This window comes from Rhinoderma darwinii, chromosome 9 (genome assembly GCF_050947455.1).
Source record: "Rhinoderma darwinii isolate aRhiDar2 chromosome 9, aRhiDar2.hap1, whole genome shotgun sequence".
NCBI classification, from domain to species: Eukaryota; Metazoa; Chordata; class Amphibia; order Anura; family Rhinodermatidae; genus Rhinoderma; species Rhinoderma darwinii.
This window is the reverse complement of record NC_134695.1, coordinates 25,355,782-25,382,142: the sequence shown is the minus strand read 5'-3', so window position 1 is coordinate 25,382,142 and position 26,361 is coordinate 25,355,782. Positions and strand designations below refer to the sequence as shown.

The window sequence follows — 26,361 nt, the reverse complement described above, 5'->3', positions numbered from 1 at the left end:
ACAAGGACACTTCAAGACAACCGCCGTGAACTACGTATACCGGAGACTGGATATATACTCCCGGTGGAGGCGCTCTGGTGTCCGTAGTGGTAGCGCGGCAGCCTGTATTGATACAAGCAACTCGGGTTTCGTAGAATAAGACACACAAAAAAACATTACAAAACATGGTACATATATACTTGTCCGTGGTTAATGACGCGAAGGTCAAATATTGTAGGTCGAGGTTCAAGAAGGGTAGGTGATTAACTCTCGTAGCATGATTTGTGCTTCCATTCATATATCTTAACATTTGTGTTTTAAAAAAAAGAAAGTGGAGTGAAATTTTACATAGTAGATGTAAAGGATCTGCCAGGCACTACGTCTGTGGATACTCCCAGGATTAATCAATCGACACCTGAGGCCGGACCTCTTAGACTGACTCCGGCTCCCACCAATCAGGGTGGCAGGCTCAGGAGTGGGAGAGCCTATCGCGGCCTGGTCAGTCGGAGTTAGCTCCGCCCCCTGTCCATTTATACCTGCCGTTTTCTCTTCCTCTTTGCTTGTGATTCTTCCTGGTTTCCTGGCCTTGCTACAGCCTTGCTCCAGCCTGCTTCTGCCTTGCTTCAGCCTTGCTTCAGCCTTGCTACAGCTTCCGCTTATCCTGCTTCGCTCTGCCCCCAGCTTGCTTCCTGCTCCTGACTCTGCGTTCGTATACTTCGTGACATCCTGATCCTGACTGGCTCGTTCACCACTCTGGTTTCCTCACGGTGTTCCGTGGGCTACTGCCCCTTCCTTTGCTTGTTCCCTGTTTGTATTCCCTTGCACTTAGTCAGCGTAGGGACCGCCGCCCAGTTGTACCCCGTCGCCTAGGGCAGGTCGTTGCAAGTAGGCAGGGACAGGGCGGTGGGTAGATTAGGGCTCACTTGTTCCCTTCCCCTCCTTCCTGCCATAACAGTAGAATTCTATAGTATGGACATATTGATAAAAAAAAAGGAACAAATAAACATTTAAAAGCTTGCTCCTTACGTCTAAACCTATGCTGATTGCCGACAGAGTAATGTGAGTTTTTCTTCCCATGTTTGACTTCTTGTGTCAAAACATGGGGGGGGGGGGGGGATAATATCTAGTTGCTATTATATATTGGATGTAATAGCAACTAGACTGAGCAAGCTAATCCTATCACTAATTAATGATGAACAATCAGGTTTTTTAATAAGTAGAAGGAAGAGATAACACCACCTGTTTATTTCACGGCATACGACTAGCACATAAGAGCAAAATTCCTTTAGTCTTCCTCGGTATCGATGCCGAAAAAGCATTTGATAGATAATACAGCTCTCATAAAAGACCAATCTACTCTAAGTTTGGCTTTCCCCCAAAACTCATTCATGTAATATTTACTCTGCTCCACACACCAGATTGAAAGTCAATGACATTCCTTATAACAAATGGGACAAGACAGGGTTGCCTCCTGTCCCTCACTCTATTCATTCTGTTCTAGAAACCTTGTTACAAACTGAGACAAAACAAAAAAAATGAAGGGACTTCTAGTTGGTCGGAAGGAATTTCATGCTACTGCCTTTGCAGAGGACGGCTTGTTTCTTCTCTCCAACCCAGAATTAGGTCTTCTGAAACGGACGTCCACATTAGAACAATATGGCAAACTAAAATTTTAAAGAGAATACGTCAAAACCTGAAGTGTTGAATATAACTCTCCCTCTAAGTGTAGCATGAACTCTGAAGATATCTTCCCCATACAAACGGACGGATAGTTGTATTAAATATCTAGGTATCCAGTTACCTGGTAGGTTATCTGACTTATTTAAGCTAAACTATACCCCTCTACTAACAGAAATTAGTAGCCTACTGAAAACGCATAACATTAAGCTGATATCTTGGATGGGAAGAAAAAAAATCTCCTGAAAGTTTACAGAATATCAAAAGATCCTATTTAGATTACAAATGGTCCCCATCTTCTGAACACCCTTTTTTTTTTTTTTAAATCCATAAGATCTCTTTTCTCCAAGTTCCTCTGGAATTGCAAAAGACCTGGATTAGCCCGTTCACTTCTCATCCAGAAAAAGATTTATGGTGGACTTGGTTTACCTTATATACAAGCTTATTACAAAGCGGCTCAACTTACTAGATGGCTGGATCTGACCCATCCTATTAAAAACACTACTATGAACGAATTGTTACAGGAAGCATACGATGGAAAACTAGACCGTCTCCTCTGGCTTCCAGACTTTAAACAAAGCAAACAGCTTAAAGGGAAAGTGTCGCTAGAAAAAAACGTATTTTTTTTTTTAGTTAAACAATTAGTGTATAGGTGATTAAACATTGTTCTAATTTTTTTCACGAGTCAGGAAATATTATAAATTAGATTCTAATTTATAATATTTCCCAGCGCTGGTCACTAGATGGAGCAATTCCCAAAATTGCAGCATTGCATGTGGTAAAGCAACCACATTGCTTTATGCTGCAAAATTTGAGAAAACTCACTCGCTCTAGTGAGTTCTCAGAATCCCCCCTCCTTTATCCTGGCTAGTGCCGGGAGAAACGAGGGGATTGAACGGTCAAACCTCCTACATTGCGTGTCGCCATTTTTTGAGCTAACACACAGTGTAGTAGGTTAACATACAGTAGTAAACACACACTAAAACACGAACATACATAGAAATAACTTACCTGCTCATGCCGCCGCCGCTCCCTCCGCTCCAAGTGCATAAGTCCGGAAGCCGCGACCGGAAGTAGTAATCTTACTGTCCGGCCGCGACATCCGGTCCACAGGAAAATGGCGCCGGACGTCGCACAGTTCAACTTGGACTGTGTGGGAGCGGCACATGCGCCGTTCCCACACAGACGGCGTACAAGCATAGTGGATGGAACGGGCCCCGTTCGCATTCACTATGGGACTGTAGTTGCCGTATTCCATGTCTGTATGTGTCGTTAATCGACACATACAGAGATGGGGAAAAAAAATGGCAGCCCCCATAGGGAAGAAAACGTGAAAAAAATAAAAAAAAAATGTAAAAACACAAACACACAAATAAATAAAAAAAATGTTTAATAAAACACTAAAATCAAATTGATCTAAAAAATTTTTTGCATTTTGACGCATTTTTTCCTCTGCCTGCACACCGATTTTCAGTGCGTTTTTTGCCCACGGCCATTGAGCGCCGCGGGCATAAAACGCAGCGAAATACGCTTGCTCTGCCTCCCATTGATGCCAATGGGAGGTCAGAGGGATAAACAACCGAAGATAGGGCATGTCTCTTCTTTTTCCCGCGAGCCGCTTTTTCCGCTCACGGGAAAAAAAACGCTTCAGCCTCCCATTGAAATCAATGGGAGGATTTTCGGCCGTTTTTCGGCGCGTTTTCCAACGCGGTTTTCTCATCAAAAAACTGTGTGTACTGGCCCTAAGAAGACACAATTAGACCCTCTATTGAAAGAAACCTGGGAAGTTTAGAAAACACTTCAACCAAATCTGGTCCCATCCCCATCTCCATGCTTACCAACAAACCTAATACCTGCACTTCTGCCAGAATCCAGTAACACTGTAGCCTACCAGGCCATGTGGAATTGTCTCCGTTCTAAAACTTTGTCTGATCTAAACAAACTCGACATGCCGCCCATGGCAGATCACCTGACCTCCTTACTCAAGTCATATCATCCAACTTTCCTACCCCGTCAACATTTTGAAAACTCTCTAAGATCCATTAGTTTTAAATAAGGCAGATAGGCCTCTCACTGAATTTGAAAAAAATCATGGATTTTGAATCAACCTAATCGGAAAATTTCAAAAATGAATCCTTTTGTTGTAACACCTGCTTCCTCCAAGCCAGCTTTCCTTAGAGCGTGGGAGAGGGAATTGGGGATAACACTCTCAGAACATGAAACCAAATTCATTCTTGCACATGCACAAGGTTTCTCCACTTGTGTCAGACTTTAAGAAAACCACTATAAGTTACTGGCTAGATGGTATAAGACACCTGAATGGTTATATGTTTATAAATTAGCGCCTACTAATATTTGTTGGCGATGCAACTCCCAAGTAGGTTCTGATACCCATACATGGTGGCATTGCCCTATCAGATCTTTTTGAACAAGCCATTAATAAGGTCACTTCTTTAAACATAAATTTGACAATAGACATGGTGGTTCTAGCAAAACAAGTAAATATTACGGTCTCAAAATCAAATCTGGTAACTCACCTACTCGCAGCTGCAAAATCTTATACCACTTCATTGTTTACAGTCAACCCCTCCATCATATGACCAATAGAGTTCTAAAGTTCACAGAAATTACTTAGTTGGTACAACAGAAATCACCCCAAGTTCCTAAAAATATGGTCTCCCTGGTTGACTGCTCTAAACGATAATGGAGGTTTCAGAGAAAAACTCTATAATGTAACACAGTAGAATTAACTGTTGCCGCGAGAATATCATTACAAGGTTGAAGGACCTGTGGGTGACGTCACGCTGTGTGTCTGCAGTGAAAGAAGCTGGGTGGGAACGATGAGTAGTGTATGATGCCGATTCGTCAGCGTCATACACTTCTATTCACAATGCCTAGTTGGTAAAAACACAATACACGCCCAGTTGGTAAAACGAGAAAACACGCCCAGTTGTCCATTGAAAAGCTCATTTGCATAAATATAAAATTGCTCATAACTTGGGCAAAAATTATCGTTTTAAAAAAAAAAACAGAAAAAAAACTTTGCTGTTATCTACATTGCAGCGCCGATCACATTCAATAGGAGATAGGGATTTGATAATCTGGTGACAGAGCCTCTTTAAATCCTGTGAAACTGCTGTTTTGAATACTTTTAGGGGTGCAGTTTTTATAATGTGGCGATTAATGGGGGGTTTCTAATATATAGGGCCCTCAAAACCACTTCAGAACTGAACTGGTCCCTAAAAAAAAAATAGACTTTGGAAATTTTCTTGAAGTTGTGAGAAATTTCTGCTAAAGTTATAAAAGTCTTATAAAGTTCGAGAAAAAAAAAAAAAACAATGCCATTTTGGGTGGTACTACTATCTGTCTTACAAGCATATACATTTAAATTTAGAAAAATGCAAATTTTTGCACATTTTCTCTAATCTTTGGTGTTTTGTTTTTTTTACTAATAAACTAAATGTATTGACCAAATTTTACCCCTAACAAAGTAAAATGTGTCACTGATTAGGGTAAAAATAAGCAATTAAACTTTTTGCTAATGTTGCAATATGGAGTCCATTAACATATCTTTTAGGTTAATACCAGTTAAAGAGGCTCTGTCACCACATTATAAGTGCCCTGTCTCCTACATAAGGAGATGGGCGCTATAATGTAGGTAACAGCAGTGCTTTTTATTTAAAAAAAAAACTATTTTCACAACTTTATTAGCGATTTTAGCTTTATGCTAATGAGTTTCTCAATGGACAACTGGGCATATTTTACTATTGACTAAGTGGGTGTTGTACAGAGGAGTGTATGACGCTGACCAATCAGGGACCAATCAGCGTCATGCACTTCTTTCTCTCCATTCATTTAGTCGGCGCATAGGGATCCTTTTAGATCGCTGTGCTGTCTTATACTAGCTGGGCGTTGTGAATGGAAGTGTATGATGCTGACGAATCAGCATCATCCACTTCTCGTTACCACCCAGCTTCTGGCAGTGCACAGACACACAGCGTGTCCTCGCTCATCCGACGCAATGAAGTTCCTGTGGGAGGAAGTGAGACGTCACAGCGTGATCTCGCGAGGACACGCTGTGTGTCTGTGCACTGCCAGAAGCTGGGTGGTAACGAAGAGAAGTGGATGATGCCGATTCGTCAGCATCATACACTTCCAGTCACAACGCCCAGCTAGTAAAACAAGTAAAAACGCCCAGATGTACACACACAATACACGCCCAGTTGGACATAACTTTAAACACTCCCAGTTGTACTTAAGAAAGGCTCATTTGCATAAATATAAAAATGGTCATAACTTGGCCAAAAATGCTCGTTTTTGAAAAAAACAAAAACGTTACTGTAATCTACATTGCAGCGCCGATCTGCTGCAATAGGAGATAGGGGTTTGAAAATCTGGTGACAGAGCCTCTTTAATAATGATGTCAGTTCTGAATAGGAATTCAGAGCTCTGTGTACACACAATAAACCTCCTTTAACCCAAGTCCCTATTACACCGTCCAATTTTGGCTGGTGCAGCGAGCGCCGATCAACGATACAGCTCGTTGATCAGCGCTCGTCTGCTCCTATCATAAGTTACTATCATGTCGGTAGCGCGTCTCCGTTTACAGGGAGATGTGCTGCCGACAAAGATAATATTTTACTTTTTTAAAACGATACGATCAGCAGGTGAACGAGCGTTTACACGGGGCAATTATCATCAACGAGCGTTCTATGAATGATCGTTTGTCCGATAATTGCCCTGTGTAGAACCCTGTTAAGAAGCATCATGTTATTCCTACTGGAAATTCAAAAAGTTACTACAATGCTGTAATATTTGGTGTTTCTGCCCGGTTCTTCAAGACGTCCAGACGGGAGCCAGGAGTGGTGCGGACTGAGACAGTGGACTCATTCTTGGGCCCAAGCAGGTGAGCACTTATTGCCTGTGACTCCACTCTGTCAGCCAGTATACACTGTTCCTGTCTTTGTGACGTCTGATGGTACCATTTTGTTTAATGATTTGATGCCCAATATCCATAGGAAGATTTTAGTTTCTATTATAGATTGTAAAATAGGTGTAATCTTGTTATGCTAACTGTATGTTTGCGGTTTGAATAAACGGAAGTATTTGGTATAGTCTCTCTGTGTTTTTCTCATGTCATATTGGCTATATAAACTGCTGTAATTAAGAATGATGTGAGTTCTGAATAGTAATTCAGAGCTCTGTGTACACACAATAATGTTATTCCTACTGGAGATAGAAAAAGTTACTACATTGCCGTAACAGTCACGAGAAAAGAATCTCAGAATAGCTTGGAAAAAAAAAAAAAGCATTCCAAAGTATTTACTGCATAAAGGGACACGTCAGATTTGAAAAAATTGTCCTGGTCCTTAAAGCCAAAACAGGCTGTGTCCTTAAGGGGTTAAATAAAAACCATAAGAAAACACATTTTTATGTTGACCAAGCAACATGTGGCAGACATCAAACACATGGAAGAAGGTTCTCCGGTCGTGGGAAATGCTGTGTGTGGCACAAACCCAACACTTCCCATCACCCGAAGAATACCATTCCGCAGTGAAGCATGGTGGTGGCAGCGTCATGCTGTGAGAATGCTTTTCATCGGCAGGGACTGGAAATCTGGTCAGGATTGCTGGATAGCTGAAAATACAGGGCAATACTTGAGGGAAAACCTGCTTCAGTCTGCCAGAGGTTTGAGACTGGGTCAGAGGTTCACCTTCCAGCAGGACAATGATCCTAAACATACTGCTAAAGCGACCTTGGAATTATATAAGGGGAAACATTTAAAAGTCTTGGAATGGCCAAGTCAAAGCCCAGACCTAAAAACAATTGAGAATCTGTGGCATCACTTGAAAACTTCCGTACACCAACGCAATTCATCTAACTTGAAGGAGTTGGAGCATTTTTGCCTGGAAGAATGGGAAAAAAATCTAGGTGTCTTTGTGTGCTATGCTGATAGAGACATACCCCAAGAGTCTTACATCAGGAATTGCAGCAAAAAGTGGCACCACAATGCACTGACTGTAAAGGGGTGAATACTTATACACATTAAAGTTCTCTTTTGATTATGGTTTTTATCACAATGAAAAAATATTTTGCACCTTCAAAGTGGTAGGCATGTTGTGTAAATCAAATGGTACAAATCCCCCAAAACACCAAGGGGTGAATAAATAAACGTCTGAGATGGGAATACAGAGTCTGGTGGCCGAATCAAGACTGAAAATGAATCATGGGTGGCCATACGTGCACATCTTTTTTCATTCACTTCTGTGGGACTTACAGAAACCTCTTAAGACTTGTACTCCCCAGATGTGGGACTTGCACCTATCAGACATTTATGTCTGAGATATAAATATACCTATAAGAATCGCAAAGGAAGTAAATCACAAGGAACAGCCAAAGTTTGGTAAATGTTTCTTTGACGTGGATGCATTGGTATTTTTCTGCTCAGCTGTGGTGTTCATTTTCCAAAATTAAAAATAGGAATAGACATATTGTTTGTCAACATTGAATTATCTTCTAAGCAACAAATGGAAAAATATCTCTTTGTTATTGATAGAATATGATGACAAAAGGACAGTCGGTGGTCGGTGTCTGAAAAACTAATTCAATAGTCATAACCAATAAGGTTGCACTTCCTGTAGTCAATTTTGCAAAAAGTAGCCATTGTAACTAAAAAGGAAAATTACAATGGCTAAGGCCTCATGCACATGACCGTAAAAACTCCCGTTATTACGGGTCGTAATTACGACCCGTAATAACGGGCTCATAGACTTCTATTGGCGACGGGTGCCTTCCCGTTTTCTCACGGGAAGGTGCCCGTGCCGTTGAAAAAGATAGAACATGTCCTATTTCAGGCCGTAATAACGGCACGGACAGTCCATAGAAGTCTATGGAGCTCTCGTAATGACGGGTGGCTACATGTGTGCACCCGTCATTACGGCAGCGTTGCTAAGCGACGTCAGTAAATAGTCACTGTCCAGGGAGCTGAAAGAGTTAACTGATCGGCAGTAACTCTTTCAGCACCCTGGACAGTGACTACCGATCAGTATAAACCTGTAAAAAATAAAAGACGTTCATACTTACCGAGAACTTCCTGCTTCCTCCAGTCCGGTCTCCTGCCCGTTGCCTTGGTGACGCGTCCCTCTCGACATCCGGCCCGACGTCCTGGATGACGTTTCAGGCCATGTGACCGCTGCAGCCAATCACAGGTCAATCACAGGCTGCAGCGGTCACATGGACTGCCGCGTCATCCAGGGATGTCGGGCTGAATGTGAAGAGAGGGACGCGTCACCAAGACAACGGCCGGGTAAGTATGAATTTCTTTAACTTTTATTACAGAAAGGGCTGTCCCTTCTCTCTATCCTGCACTGATAGAGAGAAGGGGCTGCCGATTAGTGCAGTGCTATTTTGCCGCCAAAAACGTGCCCGTAAATACGGGTGGAATACGGGTGACACCGGACCCATATTTACAGGCACGGGTTCGTAAATACTGGTGCAAAACGGGTCGAATACGTGTGACACCGGACCCGTATTTACGCCAGTATTTACGGGTGGGAAAAAATACGGTCGTGTGCATGAGGCCTAAGTAAATGAAACATAATTACCAGAACTTTGCTTACTGATCTAAATTCAGATTTACATATAATGGTAAGTTTTACGGTTTGGGTGGAGATGTTGTTTAAAGCCGAGCACATTTTCTCTCTACAGCTGTACTCACCGGAACTGATTGCAATACTTCGAGCCTCCACTTTGTCTCCCATCTTACGTACCACTTCGGGACTGGGGCCAATGAATCGCACACCAGCATCTGCGCAGGCCTGTGCAAAATCTGCACGCTCCGACAGAAAGCCATACCCAGGGTGAACTGCATCCACATCATTCTCCTAAATAAAAATTAAAAAGGCAGAATTCATAAGCGAAAATACTTAATTGACCTTTGAATAATTTGGAAATATCGAATACTCCTGAGAGTCAAAGTTAATGTTATAAAAATGCACCGGGGTGCACGTTAGTAATATTCTAAGCCGTCATCAGACTTTGGATTATCTAATGACCACAACTGGTAAATGAATAGAGGATAGTCTCAGGCCTTGCTAATCGTGCAGTAATTAAGAAATAACTGAGGGAGTAGAACAAAAATTACTCTAAAACTCAAGACGCAACAAGAATTCTAAATCAGAAACTGTAGACGCAAGTCTGATCTCAATACGGAAAGTCTCCGGCAAACAGAGCAGCATAAGCCGCTAATTGAACATAATAGGACTAAGGACATTGCGCTGCAATATATAGGTGTGTGCATATATATATTTTAATACAGCCATAAGACATTTGCTGCCCTTCTCATCTTTTCTGTCTTCCATATAAAATGGCTGTCGAATCGACCCAGCAACGATTATTCTAACATGAGCAGCCACAACAAGAGTAGCTGGATGACGGGTAGTTTATTTTATTGCTTCCCAGCAGGAGTAAAGCTAGTTTACACACGTTTGACATCTAGGCCAGGAAAATCTCCTGACTTCTAACGTGCCCAAAGATTTTTATTATCCAAACAGATGTAAAAAATAAAATAAAAAATGTCCTTTTGGAATGCAGTCGCCTTAACTATTGAAAAACAGTCGATACAACAGGCCCTCATACATGTGTCGATATATGGGAGTTGAGAAAAACAGTTTTCCGTGTTTCATCTCCCCGTATTAGAAAATGTTTTTTGGACACAAATAATGTGCAGGGGAATCTGTACTTTACATATGACCAAATAAATATGTCCAGACAATGAAATGGAAATGATCAATAGGCGCTAAACATTATTATATTCTTTATCAAATGGACCATTCAAAGCCACTTTATTGCTGACTTTTTAGGCTGATCAAATACCTTTTTTTTTTTTTTTTTTATGTTTTAGGATCCAGAAACATAGTGGATAGTGACAAAGGCCTGGATAAAGCCCACCAAATTGTAAATGTTCGTTTTATCTAGAAGCACAGATATCAAGCTAGAAAACGATCCAACATTTTCTTTAAAAAAAATGGCTCTCATCTTTAGAGGTTTATGTTCATGTAAAGTAAAATAATATTTGCCTGTAATTCATTCTGATCAGTACCTGCAGACAAGAGTCAACAGAGAAAAGAAATATAAAGAATAGAGTGCGACTAAAGACAAGAACATGGTGAGCACATCCAGCGTAATGTATCCTATTACCATGTATGTTAGAAAATGGCAGGAACTTGTAATTGTATTTTCCGATTATCCCTCCATACACAGCAGACAGATAAATTCAGGTAGATCTGTTAAATTCATAAGAGAGCAAATGTGGACAGAAGAGATCAGATCTCACATTTGTACAGGGCTTATGTGCAGAGTCTTTAAAAAGGCTCTGTCACCACATTATAAGTGCCCTGTCTCCTACATAAGGAGATGGGAACTGTAATGTAGGTGACAGCAGTGGTTTTTATTTAAAAAAAACGATCTATTTTCACCACGTTATTAGCGATTTTAGCTTTATGCTAATGAGTTTCTCAATGGACAACTGGGCTTGTTTTACTATTGACCAAGTGGGCGGTGTACAGAGGAGTGTATGACGCTGACCAATCAGCATCATACACTCCTCTCCATTCATTTCCTCAGCACATAGGGATCCTGTTAGATCCTTATGTGCGGTCTTATACTAACACATTAACAATACTGAAGTGTTTAGACAGTGAATAGACATTCCACGGGATGTCTATTCACAATCTCTGCACTTCGTTAATGTTTCTGTGGTAGATACAGCAGAGCAAGCGTAATCTCGTTGTAACCTGTCATTTACAGCGTAATCTTGCGGGATTACGCTTGCTCTGCTGTAACTACCACAGAAACATTAACGAATTGCAGAGATTGTGAATAGACATCCTGTGGAATGTCTATTCACTGTCTAAACACTTCAGTATCGTTAATGTGTTCGTATAAGACAGCACATACTGAGCTAAAAGGATCCCTATGCGCTGAGGAAATGAATGGAGAGAAGTGTATGACGCTGATTGGTCACTGGTCAGCGTCATACACTCCTCTGTACAACGCCCACTTGATCAATAGTAAAACATGCCCAGTTGTCCATTGAGAAACTCATTAGCATAGAGTTAAAATCGCTAATAACGTGGTGAAAATAGATTGTTTTTTTTAAATAAAAAGCATTACGCTCACCTACATTATAGCGCCCATCTCCTTATGTGGAAGACAGGACACATAATGTGGTGACAGAGCATCTTTAAAGGAGAAATCTACTAGTTAAATCCTAAGACTGAATCTTCTCAGTTCAGCAACTCCACCCAATGATCGCGTCTGTCCCCTTCTTGTACCACTGTCACTCCTTTGTCTCTTCATTACCTCTAACTCATTTTTTATTGTTTTTTTTTTACAACTGGCAGAGAGGAAATCTCTCTCTGATGCTGCGAGTAGACAGGACAATTTATTGTAAAATATACTTTAGGGATGCATGTAGATCGCTAAGATGGATGGCCTTTTATACCTAATGACAACTCAAAAACATGCAACTATTGCAGTAGTTAAAGGCGTTCCCAAAAAAAGCAAAGCCTCCCAGACCATCTCATCAGCAGGGGTCTTCAGCATCTGAATCGCAACAATCAGATGCAGGGGAAATTTGGTATTACACAGCACCCATTAAAATGAATGGGCAACGATGAAATACAGGGTTGTTCAAGGTCTTCCAGAGACTTCACAGTGACTCACCGCTATGCCTAATAGAGGGGAGGGGTTCTGGATTTATGACGTCCATGAATTTATCACCAATTCTTACTAGATACTAGACAATAAATTGCTCCATCTAAATTCAGCTTTAGATCTGGTGGAGACTTATTGGATATACAACATAACTGAGAATATCAGAAGTCATAGGACTATATCTGATGTACTTGAGTGCTAATGGCTAAATAAACATGGCAGCAGCAAGCAGGTAGCAAACACAATGGACATCTTGATAACGTCATGCCACGTGCCTCCAGACAACACAAGCCATCTGCGCAATATTGCTAGAAAACAACAGCTATTTATGCATTTTATGATGTTATGGTGATCTGTAAAATTTGTGCCTGTAATGTTGCACTTTACCTTGAAGTGAATAAGGCTCCGCTGAGGGTTTCCGTCTGAGGCTTCCGTTGGGTTAACCCCTCAGCGGAAAGGCAAACGGAAACCTACACTTCTGTTTTGCTCAGCATTGAACTCAATGGTGACGAAAACCTAGTTAATGGTTTCCGTTTATCCCCGTTGTGACAGGGTTCAGTAACTCAGTCGACTGCGCTATTGATTCCGTCAAAACAACGGAACCCTGTCACAACGGTGACAAACAGAAACCTTTAGCAACGTTTCGTCACCATTGATATCAATGGTGAGGGATATGGAAGCTTAGGTTTCTGTTTGCCTTTCCGTTGAGGGGTTAACCAGATGGAAACCCCTCAACAGAAGGGCAACGGTGATGTGAACAGGCCCTAACAGGAATGGAAATGTATGGCCATTAGGTAACAAATAAGACAAGGTAGACATAATTAAACCTTCCTCTGTATTATTCACGGGCCAGGACAAAGGAGATTTAAGGCCCTTTTATATTGGCAAATTATCAGGCTAACGAGCATTCATAGAACGCTCATTAACGATAATTGCCCTGTGTTAACAGCGCAGCGATCAGCAGATGAACGAGCAAACGCTCAATCATCTGCTGATCGTATAGTAAAATATTATCGTTGTCTGCAGCGCGTCTCGCTGTGTACAGGTGTTCTCTGTGCTGGGAGGAGCGGGCTCACCTGTGTAATGACAGCCGGGCTCCTGATCTAACATCTGCGAACAGAGTTTACTCCAATCTCAGCTGTTTAATCCCTTAGATGCCACGGTCAATTGCAACCGCGGCAGTTAAGTGGTTTACACAGGGAGAATACTCCCTCTGTCAACCATCAGTGGCCCGCGAATGTGATTGCAGATCGCCGATGGGTTGCCATGTGACCGGCAATGGACCAATAGCAGCGGTCCATTGCTGTAACTGGTGCGTCTGTTCAGACCCACCAATCATAGTGCATTTGTACCCATGGCGGGTGAGAAATACCAGACACAGGCTCTGATCTCTTTGTTGGTTCAGAGATGTTGAATAGATCAGAGCCTGTATCGTGTTGTGTGCCCATCAGAGTAAAAAAAAAATCTGAATAAACCCTCATTCTCAGTTCCCCTGTTCCCAGTGAGTGTGACCCCCACCACCTCCCAGTGTACAAGGGAGATTATTATTTTTTTCTCCTCAGCAGAATTCACTAAAAATAATAAGATTTAGTTGTTAGGTAGTGGTCTAGCTTGTCTACGTCAATCCATCGTGCGTCAGCGTCAATCCTTCGTGCGTCAGTGTCAATCCGTCGTGCGTCAGTTCATCAGCGTGATAAGTGTTATTTAAAACAAAAAAAAAAAAAAATTGTGTTGCTCCGTGTTAGAATGGGGTCACCCAGAGTTTTTTGCAGGAGGAAAATCTGCCTCAAAATTCCGTTTGGAATTTTGAGGCAGACTTTCCTCTACCTGCGTGCCGATTTTCACTGCATTTTTCGACCGCGGCCATTGATGTCAATGGGAGGTCAGAGGCGTAAATGCTCGAAGATAGGGCATGTCCCTTCTTTTTCCCGCGATACGGTTTTTTTTGCTCGCAGGAAAAAACGCCTCCGCCTCCCTTTGAAATCAATTGGATGCATTTTCAAAAGTTTTTTGGCGCGTTTTCCGACAAGGTTTCCGCATCAAAAAACTGTGTGAAATGGTCATGGGGGGGAAAAAAATAATAATAATTTAGTGTGTCAGTCTAAGGCCTAATTCACACGAGCATGTCCATTTTGCGTGCGGAAAAAACGAAGCGTTTTTTCCTGCATTGAAGTTCCTTGTGGCATCTGTGTACGGTGCGCGTCTGCATTTTTTTACGCGCGTATGTCATCTGTATGTCACGTGTTTTTTATACTTCCATAATCCATGCTGTAGGATGTTGCTGCTGCACTCCAAACCGCCCATCTGTATCGGCGTTCTCAATTAGCCATTGCGCATGCACCTGATCTATGTTGAATATGAGATATGGATTACTCTTATTGTTCACACATGTGCTTTGAAAGAGTGTCTGCAACACTATCTCCAGATTGGATGTATTCACCTTTGGGAGGCATATTTATAACCCACATTTTGTCACATGTATTTTAGGAGTCGAAACGTAGCTTTTTTTTTATATACCTGGGATGTGTTAATAAACACAATTATAGTTTTGCCATATGGATGCGGTCCTCAAGTTTGTGTACTAGTAATCTGTCTGGATGGGATTTCTGGACATGGAATTTGCATCTCTTTCCAAAAATTGAAGTGGAGAGAATCTGTGGAATACTTTTTATGTGTTTTTATGTCAGCAAAAAAAACGGAAGGAGGTGTTTTATTTTTTCCTCATCATTACTTTAGAAACTGGTGCGTAAAAATCACAGACCGCACACGAATGACATCCTTTTGCTGTGTTTTTTTCACGCACCCATTGACTTCAATGGCCACACAGTACACACACACATATATATATTTTGTTGGAATGTGCTGTTCAAACTTTTGTGTTGTTTATGTGATTCATACATGTGGGGTTAGTGACTGCCTCCATTTTTGTTCTTGCACTCCTCCCATTCTGCCCTGGGTGATTTTAATTCGTTTAATGCGGTTCCTACCATCCCCAGATATATATGTAGGCTTAGTCCCAGTTCTGGGTGTATGTGTAGAGTAGGTCCCCACCTTACAGAGGTCGCCTTGTCGTGGCAGGTGGGCAAACACTTTTTGATCAAAATGTGCACTAAGAACCTTCCTATTATAAGTAGATTTAGCAGTAATGCATATTTATCTATATTTAGCGGTTTAGGTTACATTAGTGTTCGCAGTGTGCGGTCGCCAAATTTTTTGTCTGGTGTGTGTATATATATATATATATATATATATATATATATATATATATTTATATACACACAGTTACATACATATGTACAGTTACATACATACACTACCGTTCAAAAGTTTAGGGTCACTTAGAAATTTCCTTATTTTTGAAAGAAATGCAGTTTTTTTTCAATGAAGATAACATTAAATTAATCAGAAATACACTCTATACATTGTTAATGTGCTAAATGACTATTCTAGCTGCAAACGTCTGGTTTTTAATGCAATATCTACATAGGTGTATAGAGGCCCATTTCCAGCATCCATCACTCCAGTGTTCTAATGGTACATTGTGTTTGCTAACTGTGTTAGAAGGCTAATGGATGATTAGAAAACACAGGAAAACCCTTGTGCAATTATGTTAGCACCGCTGTAAACAGTTTTGCTGTTTAGAGGAGCTATAAAACTGACCTTCCTTTGAGCTAGTTGAGAATCTGGAGCATTACATTTGTGGGTTCGATTAATCTCTCCAAATGGCTAGAAAAAGAGAGCTTTCATGTGAAACTCGACAGTCTATTCTTGTTCTTAGAAATGAAGACTATTCCATGCGAGAAATTGCCAAGAAACTGAAGATTTCCTACAACGGTGTGTACTACTCCCTTCAGAGGACAGCACACACAAGCTCTACCCAGAGTAGAAAGAGAAGTGGGAGGCCCCGCTGCACAACTGAGCAACAAGACAAGTACATTAGAGTCTCTAGTTTGAGAAATAGACGCCTCACAGGTCCTCAACTGGCAGCTTCATTAAATAGTACCCGCAAAACGCCAGTGTCAACGTCTACAGTGAAGAGGCGACTCCGGGATGCTGGCCTTCAGGGCAGAGTGGCAAAGAAAAAGCCATAACTGAGACTGGCTAATAAAAGGAAAAGATTAATATGGGCAAAAGCACACAGACATTGGACAGAGGAAGATTGGAAAAAAGTGTTATGGACAGACGAATCGAAGTTTGAGGTGTCTGGATCACACAAAACAACATTTGTGAGACGCAGAACAACTGAAAAGATGCTGGAAGAGTGCCTGACGCCATCTGTCAAGCATTGTGGAGGTAATGTGATGGTCTCGGGTTGCTTTGGTGCTGGTAAAGCGGGAGATTTGTACAAGGTAAAAGGGATTTTGAATAAGGGATTTGAAAACACAAAATTGTCTGGGTGACCCCAAAGTTTTGAACGGTAGCAACGGATACGAAATCTGGTCAGCGTCATACACTCCTCTGTACAACGCCCACTTGGTCGAAAGTAAAAATACGCCCACTTGGGCATTAAGAAACTCATTAGCATAAACCAAAATCGCTCCTAACGTTGTGAAAATAGATCGTTTTTTTAAATAAAAAGCATTACTGTCACCTACATTACAGCGCAAATCTCTTTATGTAGGAGATAGGACACTTAGAATGTGGTGACAGAGTCTCTTTAAAGGGTCTTTTGTCATTTTATTTTGGTAGGTCTCCTTTAAAGAGCTTTCGTTACCAAAACCTAATAACTGAACTACCTTAAAAAGGGAAAGTTTGACCTATATATTTTTTTTCCTAATAAAAACCAGGTAGTGAAATATAATTTTTGTTATCATTTTTTTGTTGTTGTAGATTTTCTTTATTCTATTTTCTGTACTTGATTATAGGGAGGACCATCTTGCCTGATCTGCAGTTAACAGCATCTAGAGATATGCTTTGCAGCAGCCACATGGACTATAGGAACCTGTGAACAGGAGGGGACTTCTATGGGTGAGTTGTCTAGACGTGCTCTGAGACCTGTGTAGAAGTTACTGTACAAGGAGGGATAGGAGAGGAGCTGCGTCCATCACCTATTGTCAGTGGTGGATCTTGTATGATCTATCTAGAGGTGTTACCTGTCATTGTAACCCTGCCTGCGATTATCAGAAGTGATCGCTACATAACAGGATGTCAGTCTATTGTGAGGCTCAGCGGTCAGAGTGAAAACTGCAAGATTTTAGAGTCATTTTTTTAATATAGAGAATGACAAAGAAAATTAGAAAAATAACCAAATATTCTTAAAAAAAAGTTTAACATAAAAACAGGATTTAAACAATAGGTCATTTTCTCATCACACATTTCCTTTAACCACTTCCTGACCAGAGGTTTTACCCCCTTCCTGACGAGGCCCATTTTCAAGTTTCAGCCATGTGCCAATTTAAAAACAAATAGTTCTTCTATTACTCTTCCGACCTACATGTATTTGGTCTGGTTTTTCTCATAACATGTTGGGCTTCCATATTGTTTAAAAAAAATTAGATATTTTACTTTTTAAAAAAGGGAAATAAATGTAAAAAAAATAAAAATGTGAATATGTGATTTTAGGTGATGGTTTTTTACATCTGGTGCATGCCACTGGGTAAACACCTGAAAAGATATTTGGCAACTTCTGACGACTTCAGCGATACAAAATATGTGGGCAATTCTTACACACTGGGCGCAAGGCGGAGCTTACAATGAATGGTGCACAAACTGGCTTTTGGAGAGAAAATTTTCCAAAGCAATCTTTGTGTATGCGACCAGTGTCATGGCCAATGTCGCCGTGTAGCCCCAGCCTAACACTGAATACATCAATATATATGATATGAAAGATCTAGCTAAAGAGATAGGTAGAGAGAAATAATAAGAATCTTTATTTGTATAACATAAAAAACCCCGCAATTTAGATAAAGAAAATATAGACATCTGTCTATCTCATATCTGTCTCTCATTCCCGTATCTATCTATCTCTCGCTCTCTCTCTCATATCTGTCTGTCTCATATACGGATATATAGTATAGTTGTAGGCTGGGGCTATACGACGACATTGGCCAGGACACATGCCCCATGGCTAAAAAAACGATTTGTCCGATAGCCTACAGCGCAAGTAAAATTACCGCGACATTTACCGTCACCAGCCAAAGTCACCGTGTAGCCCCAATATATATATATATATATAAAAATGAGAAAAAGAATAAAGCAGCACAGCGACAGCAGTGGGTGCAGGCCTCCTAGGTTGAGGCTAGGAACCCTAGATAATGAAATCCCAAAAAATGAAGAGGCAGAACTCCAAGGAAATTGGTGAAAAAAAAGTGGTGTGTTTATTCACCCCAGGCAAGCTATATACATACACACATACATACATACATACATATATATATATATGAGACAGACACACAGACAGTGTGTGTGTTTTATTACTTACTCTTCACCCTACCTGACAGGAGAGGGATAAGTTACGGGGGGGGGGGGCGGGGGGTTCGGTGCCGCGAGGGGGGGCACAAGTGGGAGGGACGGGGTGCCGCAAGGGGGTCCGCGAGGATGGAAAAGCGCGGCCGACCGGGAAAGTATTGTGATAGGTTGTCACAATGATCACATGCCCAGAGACCACGCTGATTGGTCCCTGGGCAGGGCTCCGTGATGTACGATGGAGCTAAATGCCGCCAGAGATGAAAAAAGTATAGATCTGCAGGAAGTTCTGGAACATCCCTGCAGAGTCAATTACGGACCGCCCGAACGTTTATAGTCTATGGGCGGTCTGCAAGTGGTTAAAGGGAATGTGTCTTTGTATCCTATTTTCAACTGATTGATTACTGTTGATATTTGAAATGTAAGTGGTCATTGTTGACATTATTATGTTTTTTATATGGCTTGTAAACTCAATAAGAAGTTATTGTTCAAAATAAAAAGGGACATGTGTCGCAAATATTTTTTTTTAAATAAATTACTTTTTTTTTTAAATGTTGTTTTGGTGTATTTATTTTTCTTTCAAAAGATGGGAAGTATTAGAAATTAAATTATAATTTGACATGTTTTCCTATGTTGGCCACCAGAGGGAGCACTTCCCAAAATGACGGCTAGGTGAATCAGGCAAAGCAACCTGACTCACAGCTGCTGTAAATGTGGGAAGGAGACTCACCCCCCCCCCCCCTCCCTATTTTTGGCTGGAAGCCAGGAGGAGATGTCTTCAAATTGCTAAGCATTGTCCAGCTCCCATATTGGGAGTAATTTTACAAATGGTAGCGGACAGCAGCTCTAGGACACACCAAAAGGCTAAGGGCTCATTCACACAAGCATAAATCTCGTCTGTGTGCTGTGCATTGAAACAATGTACAGCACACGGCCACAATGATTTCATTGGGGCTATTCCCACATGCGTGAGTTTTCAGCCACGAGTGTCCGTTGCGTGAAACTCACTGCATGTCCTATATTCACGCACCTAGCTGCCCATTGAAGTCAATGACAGCACACGGATGTACATTTAATTTAATTGAAAAAAAAAAAAAAAAAAAAAAAGTAGTGCTTGCGAGTGCGTGAAAAACACATGCCACTCGCAAAGCACGCTGATGCAGAACGCAACGCACCAATGTGCCCTATTATAGACTATAGCCAGCTGTCCATGTAAGTGACTACAATGAAATAGCAGACATGGATAGGTGCCAGGATAACTTCACTGTCGCTTATTGTTAAAGAAGATCTGTCACTAGTTTATTAATGTCCTATCTCCTAACTAATCTAATAGGCGCTATGACGCTGATAACTAGTGTAATTAAAAAAAAAATAAATGTTTATTATTTGCAATGTTATGAGCATTTATCAAAATATGCTAATTTAGCGATACCTGCCAAATGGGAGGTTATTCTTTCTTTTCAGTCTGGGTGACGTAATGTTTTCTGTAGGACGCTGACCAATCAGCATACAGCTTCTCCCCCCTCCCCTGCCCAGCAACACAGCCTTATAGTATACAGCTCCATTCCCTACTGTGTTTTCAACTGGTGATACCTCCGGTTGCATCACAGCTAGAACTGCGATACTGGTGCCATATGAAAGATTAGACTCATCTTTTATATGCCACCAGAACCGCTGTTCTACGGGGCCGAGATATGGCTGTTTGAAGTGATCCCCCTTCCCTCAAGCCTCAGTCTCTCACACTGTGTGAAGCAGCTTCATGCTGATAGGACAGGTCAGAGGCTGTGAGGCGGCTCCACCTCAGGAGAATCGCTGGCATTGAACCCACTTGTCTGGTATAGGCTCATTTACATATTTAGAAAAAAAGCTCAGAACTTTTAAAATATTAAACGTTTTGGGGCACAATTTTCACCAGCATTATGAGGGTCACAGCGCCTATCAGATTAGCTAGGACATAGGGCATTACTAAACTTGTGACAGATCCTCTAACTTCTCCAGGGGACTGAACTAAAAGAAAAAGGCTGCAAGCTTCAACATAGAAAAACGTAATCTTAGCGCATATGAAGAGGTTTCTTTCTATTAAAAAAATATATCAATTAAAATTATTGCACTTTTGCCTCATTATTTACAAACAGGACGTATTCATCTTCATCGAACACATTACTTACCTTAGCAACCTTTATTATGTCGGGAATGTGTAGGTAAGCTTGGACTGGGGGCAATCCCTTGCCTATGATGTAGGCCTCATCTGCCTTCTGCCTGTGTATCTGACCAGTGTCCTGCTCAGAATACACCGCCACGGTCCTTATGCCCAGTTCTGTGCATGCCCGGAATACTCTGGTGGCAATCTCACCTGCACAGGGATAGAAACACAAGTAGAAAAGTCAGAACTGGTGTACGGTGGAGTTCACACACGACTGTCTGTGAACTGTATTCCTGCAGAGGACAGACGTGCGGAGCAGTGGTTGCCAGTTTACACACTTCACTCTTCTTCCCACAGCAGTAAAACCACCATGGATAGGGCAGGCAGTCGTTTTAAAAAGTTAGCAAGTTCTAATAAACACGCACTATGTGAATGAGGTTCTTACAAATATAGTTTATGTAACATCTGGACACTGCATATATCTCCACTGTGTGAACGTGGTCTAACCAGATATAAATGCAGGCGGGTATTGCCACGCTCAGTTTTACCCACACACAGTTCTAGGGACACATTTCTAGAACTGGGTCTATGACAAACTGCGTCATGGTGCCACTTGTAAGGAAATGGTGCCACTTGTGGTTTTTAATGCTGCGTTGAAAAAGAAAACATGTTTATGTTGGGCTCTGTTCACATTATGTCAGAGCAATACGTCGGGAGTATTCCCGGATGTAAACATCATGGTAGACATCACACATTGGCCACAATGTAAAAAAAAGTAAACTGCGCTGTATAATTTTTAGCAGTGGCCCGCTGTTTAGGAAGTGCAGTCTGCCGTGTTTTCCTATATAGAAAAAGTAAAGATATGCAAACGCATACCACCCTGACTGAGGGCAAAAGGACACTCCTTCGGCCTCCGTCGGGTGAATGGGCCTATTTACATAATATGTTGTGAACAGTCTCTAAAAAACACTTCTGCCCAAACTTTAAAAAAAAAAACACTAATATTTAAAGGGGTATTACAGTTTCAGAATCTAAAGGTTACTGTACAACGAAGTTACACAATTTTCCAGTATAGTTTCTTCTTGGTTTTCAAGATCTCTGCTTGCAGTCATTCAATCAAAACATTTTTTTTACCTTCTCAGAATGAAAATCTGTCCTGGTCATGTCATGGTCACACAGGTCCACGGCTTGTCAATAACTGCGCTGTAATGAGCCATGCACCAGTTCCTCATGTATAAACCATGAGGAAATTATATAGAAAGTACATTGGAAAATTGCCTTCAATATGCACAAACTTTCATTATTCAAAGAATAACCTTTTTCTGAGAATAACCCTTTAAATCCACAAACTTTTAAGAATTCTATTTAGTGAATATTATTTTTGCATCCTCCCGATTCCAGCGGTCATTTATTTTTTTTGGCCCTCCACTTGTCCCGCTACGGCCCTGCTCTGCTTGGCGCCTGATATGCCAATTTTACGTAGAAGTACAGAGAGAAGACCTCATCTCTGATCAGTGGGCGTTGCCTCCTGCATCACTGTGACGCTGTCCAATCAGAGCAAACAATGAAGAAAACCTGCCGTAAATCTCGCAACATCAGCAGGTCTTCTGCATTGCTATGAGGCTGTCCTCTCTGATTGGACAGCGTCACAGTGATGCAGTAGGCAACGCCCACTGAGAAGAGAGAAGGTCTTTTCCGCTCTGTACCTTTAGGCTATGTTCACATGGCAAACAAAAAACGGCTGTAAAACACAGAGCTGTTTTCAAGGGAAAACAGCCCCTGATTTTCAGCAGTTTTTTTATGCATCAAGCTTTTTTGATGCGGTTTTTTTTACGGCCATTTTTGGAGCTGTATTTCTATTGACCCAATGAAAAACGGGTCAAGAAGTGACATGCACTTCTTTTCACGAGGCATTTTTTTTATGGGCCGTTTTTTCAAATGGCCGCGTAAAAAAATTCCCCCGTCAGAACGAACTGACGTTTTTCCCATTCAATTCAATGGGCAGATGTTTGGAGACGTCCAGCCTCCATATTTTTAGCCGTTTTTTGGGGCGTTTACAACCCGAAAAAAGCCGTGTGAAAATACCCTTACTCAAAATTAACATATTAGACACCAAGCGGGGCATGGGCAGTAGGAGGGACAATGGTAGGGTTAAAAAAAAAACAGCACTGGAATCGAGAGGATGCCAGAAATAAGGGGAGGTAAGGAGTAAAAAAACAAAACAAAACAAAACATGACAGGTCCTATTGAAGATAGAAATTTTAGACATTTAGAATAGCACAGGGGATGCTCTATCTTTTTTATAGGATGCTTATTTCAATAATACACAGTGAAATAAAACATCAAAAAGTATGAGCGCGCCCTTACTTATCGTGTCCCAGGGAACCCTTTTTTTTAGAACTTGGTTCACACCACATTCGGGGCATTTAGTGGGAGATATTCCCGACACATACGCAGAACGAGTCCATGGACCCATGGTTGTCAAAAGAGTGCTCTTTTGGCATTCGCCAGGCAGGTATACACGTTGGTATCGATTTTTTTTTAACTATATAGGAAAGCGTGGCCTGCTGTTTTTTCCTAAAGTTGGCAACAGCAAAAAAAAAAAAAAAAATTTATACCATGTGGTATATATATATATATTTTTTTTTTTTGCATGGGGCCTATGGACAACGCATGCCTCTGTATGGTATACAGTGGCATATTTTGGTGCTTTCCCTCCCGCACATACACGGGGAGACTTCCCTGGCTTATGCACAGGACGTATCCCCATAATGCAATATCAGCAGAGCAGCAGACTACACTACTCTGCCTGTCATAGGCCACAGAAAGCTGACCGAAAGGAATTATGACACAATAATAAGATGTAGTGTAATGTCTCAGATGTGGTTGCAGGTCTGCTATAGACTGGGGTGACGGGGGGGGAATTAGCATTAGTGCTTACTAGAAGGGTATGTTCACAGGGCCTATTTTCAGCTGTTTTTCAGGCCGTAAAAGCTAAAAATACGGGGGGCTGAACGCCTCCAAACATCTGCCCATTGATTTCAATGGGAAAAAGTGTTCTGTTCCCACGGGGTGTTTTTTACACGCCCATTTCTAAAAACAGCCGCGCAAAAAAACGCCTTGTAAAAAGAAGTGCATGTCACTTCTTGAGTCGTTTTGGAGCAGTTTTTCATTGACTCAATAGAAAAACAGCTCTAAAAACGGCCGTAAAAAAAAACCCCACAAAAAGCGCTAGTTGCTTAAAAAAATGGCTGAAAATCGGGGATTTTCCCTTGAAAACAGCTCCGTATTTTCAGCCGTTTTTTGTTAAGACTGTGAACATAGTCTAAGCAGAATTTGTAGGGATTTTACATTAGGGTATGTTCACACGGCCAAATTTCAGACGTATACGAGGCGTATTATGCCTCGTTTTACGTCTGAAAATATGGCTACAATACATCGGCAAACATCTGCCCATTCATTTGAATGGGTTTGCCGACGTACTGTGCAGACGACCTGTTATTTACGCGTCGTCGTTTGACAGCTGTCAAACGACGACCCGTAAAAATACAGCCTCGTCAAAAGAAGTGCAGGACACTTCTTTGGACGTTTTTGGAGCTGTTTTCTCATAGACTCCAATGAAAACAGCTCCAAAAACGGACGTAAAAAACGCCGCGAAAACGGCGTGAAAACGCCGCGAAAAATGCGAGTTGGTAAAAAAACGTCTGAAAAGCAGGGTCTGTTTTCCCTTGAAAACAGCTCTGGATTTTCAGACGTTTTTGTTGACTACGTGTGAACATACCCTAACAGTCATGGACAGGCTTGAGCCCTCCTTAGATGAGGACATATCTGCAGGGACGTCCTGGTGGTGCTGACGATGGTGGGCATCAGAGGGGGACACTTACAACAAGTCAAGCAGCCTCTACCAGGGACATAATAAACACCATAATCACTAATGCATCCTACTGCCTGCGTAATTAACTAATGACAAGTTCATCTGTGTGAGTGAAGGCGACTAATTACCTCTGTTGGCCACCATAACTTTCTTGATGGGCTTGTACTCCACATGCTGGCTGCTCTGGAGGGCTGTGTTCAGCACAGAGACACGTTTAGCAGCGAGGAAGCGTATACCTCCCTTCACATATCGCAGCTGCAACATCTGGAGAGAATACAACACACTGGTCACACAACTGATATATGGAACATACAACAGATGAGCTCGTCAGACGACTCGATCGTGATTGGTCGCTTAGCTAGTAGAGCGTTCCCACAGAAGAAGCAGGGCACACGCAAGGAGTACGATACGAGTGAGGAGGCTCGCGTCAACTGCTATAGTGCCGGCTCCCAGTTCCAGCCCAGTTGTTACTCACATGACACTGGTGACAGGGGGAGACTAGTGTTACACAGCTGGGACAGGGGATGTCCGCTTCTTAGGATTCGTGGCGGACATTTTCGAGAAGATCGACTGCTAATTGGTCAATAGGGCAGGGGCGTTTCCTCCATCTTAAGGGGGCGGTCACCTATACAATATTTAAAGGGAAGGTTTTGCTGAGAAACGACAGTAGATTGCTCTCGGCGTCGTCATCCCTTGCATGCATGGCATACATACCTTATGGTGGAAGAGGGAACAGCGGTCTAAACCCAGTTCACATGTTTGTTAGGCAGAAAAAAATCTGCCTCAAAATGCCTTCAGGATTTTTGAGGCAGATTTTGAAATGCGTGCGTTTTCTGCTGTGGTTTTTGTTAGGCTTTTTTAGGCTATGTTCACACAGAGTATTTTGCAGGAGGAATATCTGCCTCAAAATTCCGTTTGGAAGTTTGAGGCAGATTTTCCTCTCCCTGCACGCCGATTTTCGCTGAGTTTTTAGCGGCGTTTTTAGCGGCGTTTTTCGCCCGGGGCCATTGAGCGCCGCGGGCATAAAACACTGCGAAATACGCGTTCTCTGCCTCCCATTGAAGTCAATGGGAGGTCAGAGGCGGAAACGCCCAAAGATAGGGCATGTCGCTTCTTTTTTCCCGCGAGGCAGTTTTACTGCTCGCGGGAAAAAGACGCCGACGCCTCCCATTGAAATCAATGGGAGGCATTTTTGGCACGTTTTTGCCTAGTTTTGCGACGCGGTTTTTTTCTACCTCCCATTCATTTCCAACTAAGGTCAGAGGTGAAAACCACTCCAAGAAAGAGCATCCTGCTTTTTTTTTTTAAGCGAGTGGTCAAAGGCCCTGTTCATAAGCCGCCTAGGAAAAAATCCGCCTCTGCCTCCCATTGAAATCAATGGGGGGCAATTTTGGTAGTTTTTTGGTACTGATTCCGACACGGTTTCAACGTCCGTGCCAAAAAAAACTTTGAACTGACCCAAAAGCTGCCCAGTAAAAAAAAAAAGCCTCTTGTTCAAATCAATGGTGGGAGATTTGGGGTGTTTTTTGGCACAGATTCCGACATGGTTCCTATGGAAAAATCAGAA

General features: G+C 41.8%; 1 protein-coding gene across 2 annotated transcripts in view; it reads right to left on the bottom strand.

The window, feature by feature from the left end:
• The window catches only part of PC (pyruvate carboxylase), a 417,282-nt gene that overhangs the window by 362,442 nt on the left and 28,479 nt on the right, over window positions 1-26,361 (bottom strand). Inside the window, exons 1-4 of one of the 2 annotated variants that reach the window (XM_075837395.1) lie at window positions 25,270-25,291; window positions 24,923-25,058; window positions 20,946-21,130; window positions 9,374-9,539 (exon numbers count right to left, since the gene is read on the bottom strand). In XM_075837395.1, the coding sequence (XP_075693510.1) occupies window positions 9,374-9,539; window positions 20,946-21,130; window positions 24,923-25,058 (487 nt within the window). In that variant the 5' untranslated portion in view covers window positions 25,270-25,291. Of the gene's footprint in view, window positions 1-9,373; window positions 9,540-20,945; window positions 21,131-24,922; window positions 25,059-25,269; window positions 25,292-26,361 lie in introns of those variants that run through there. The other variant, XM_075837394.1, reaches the window with a different exon arrangement.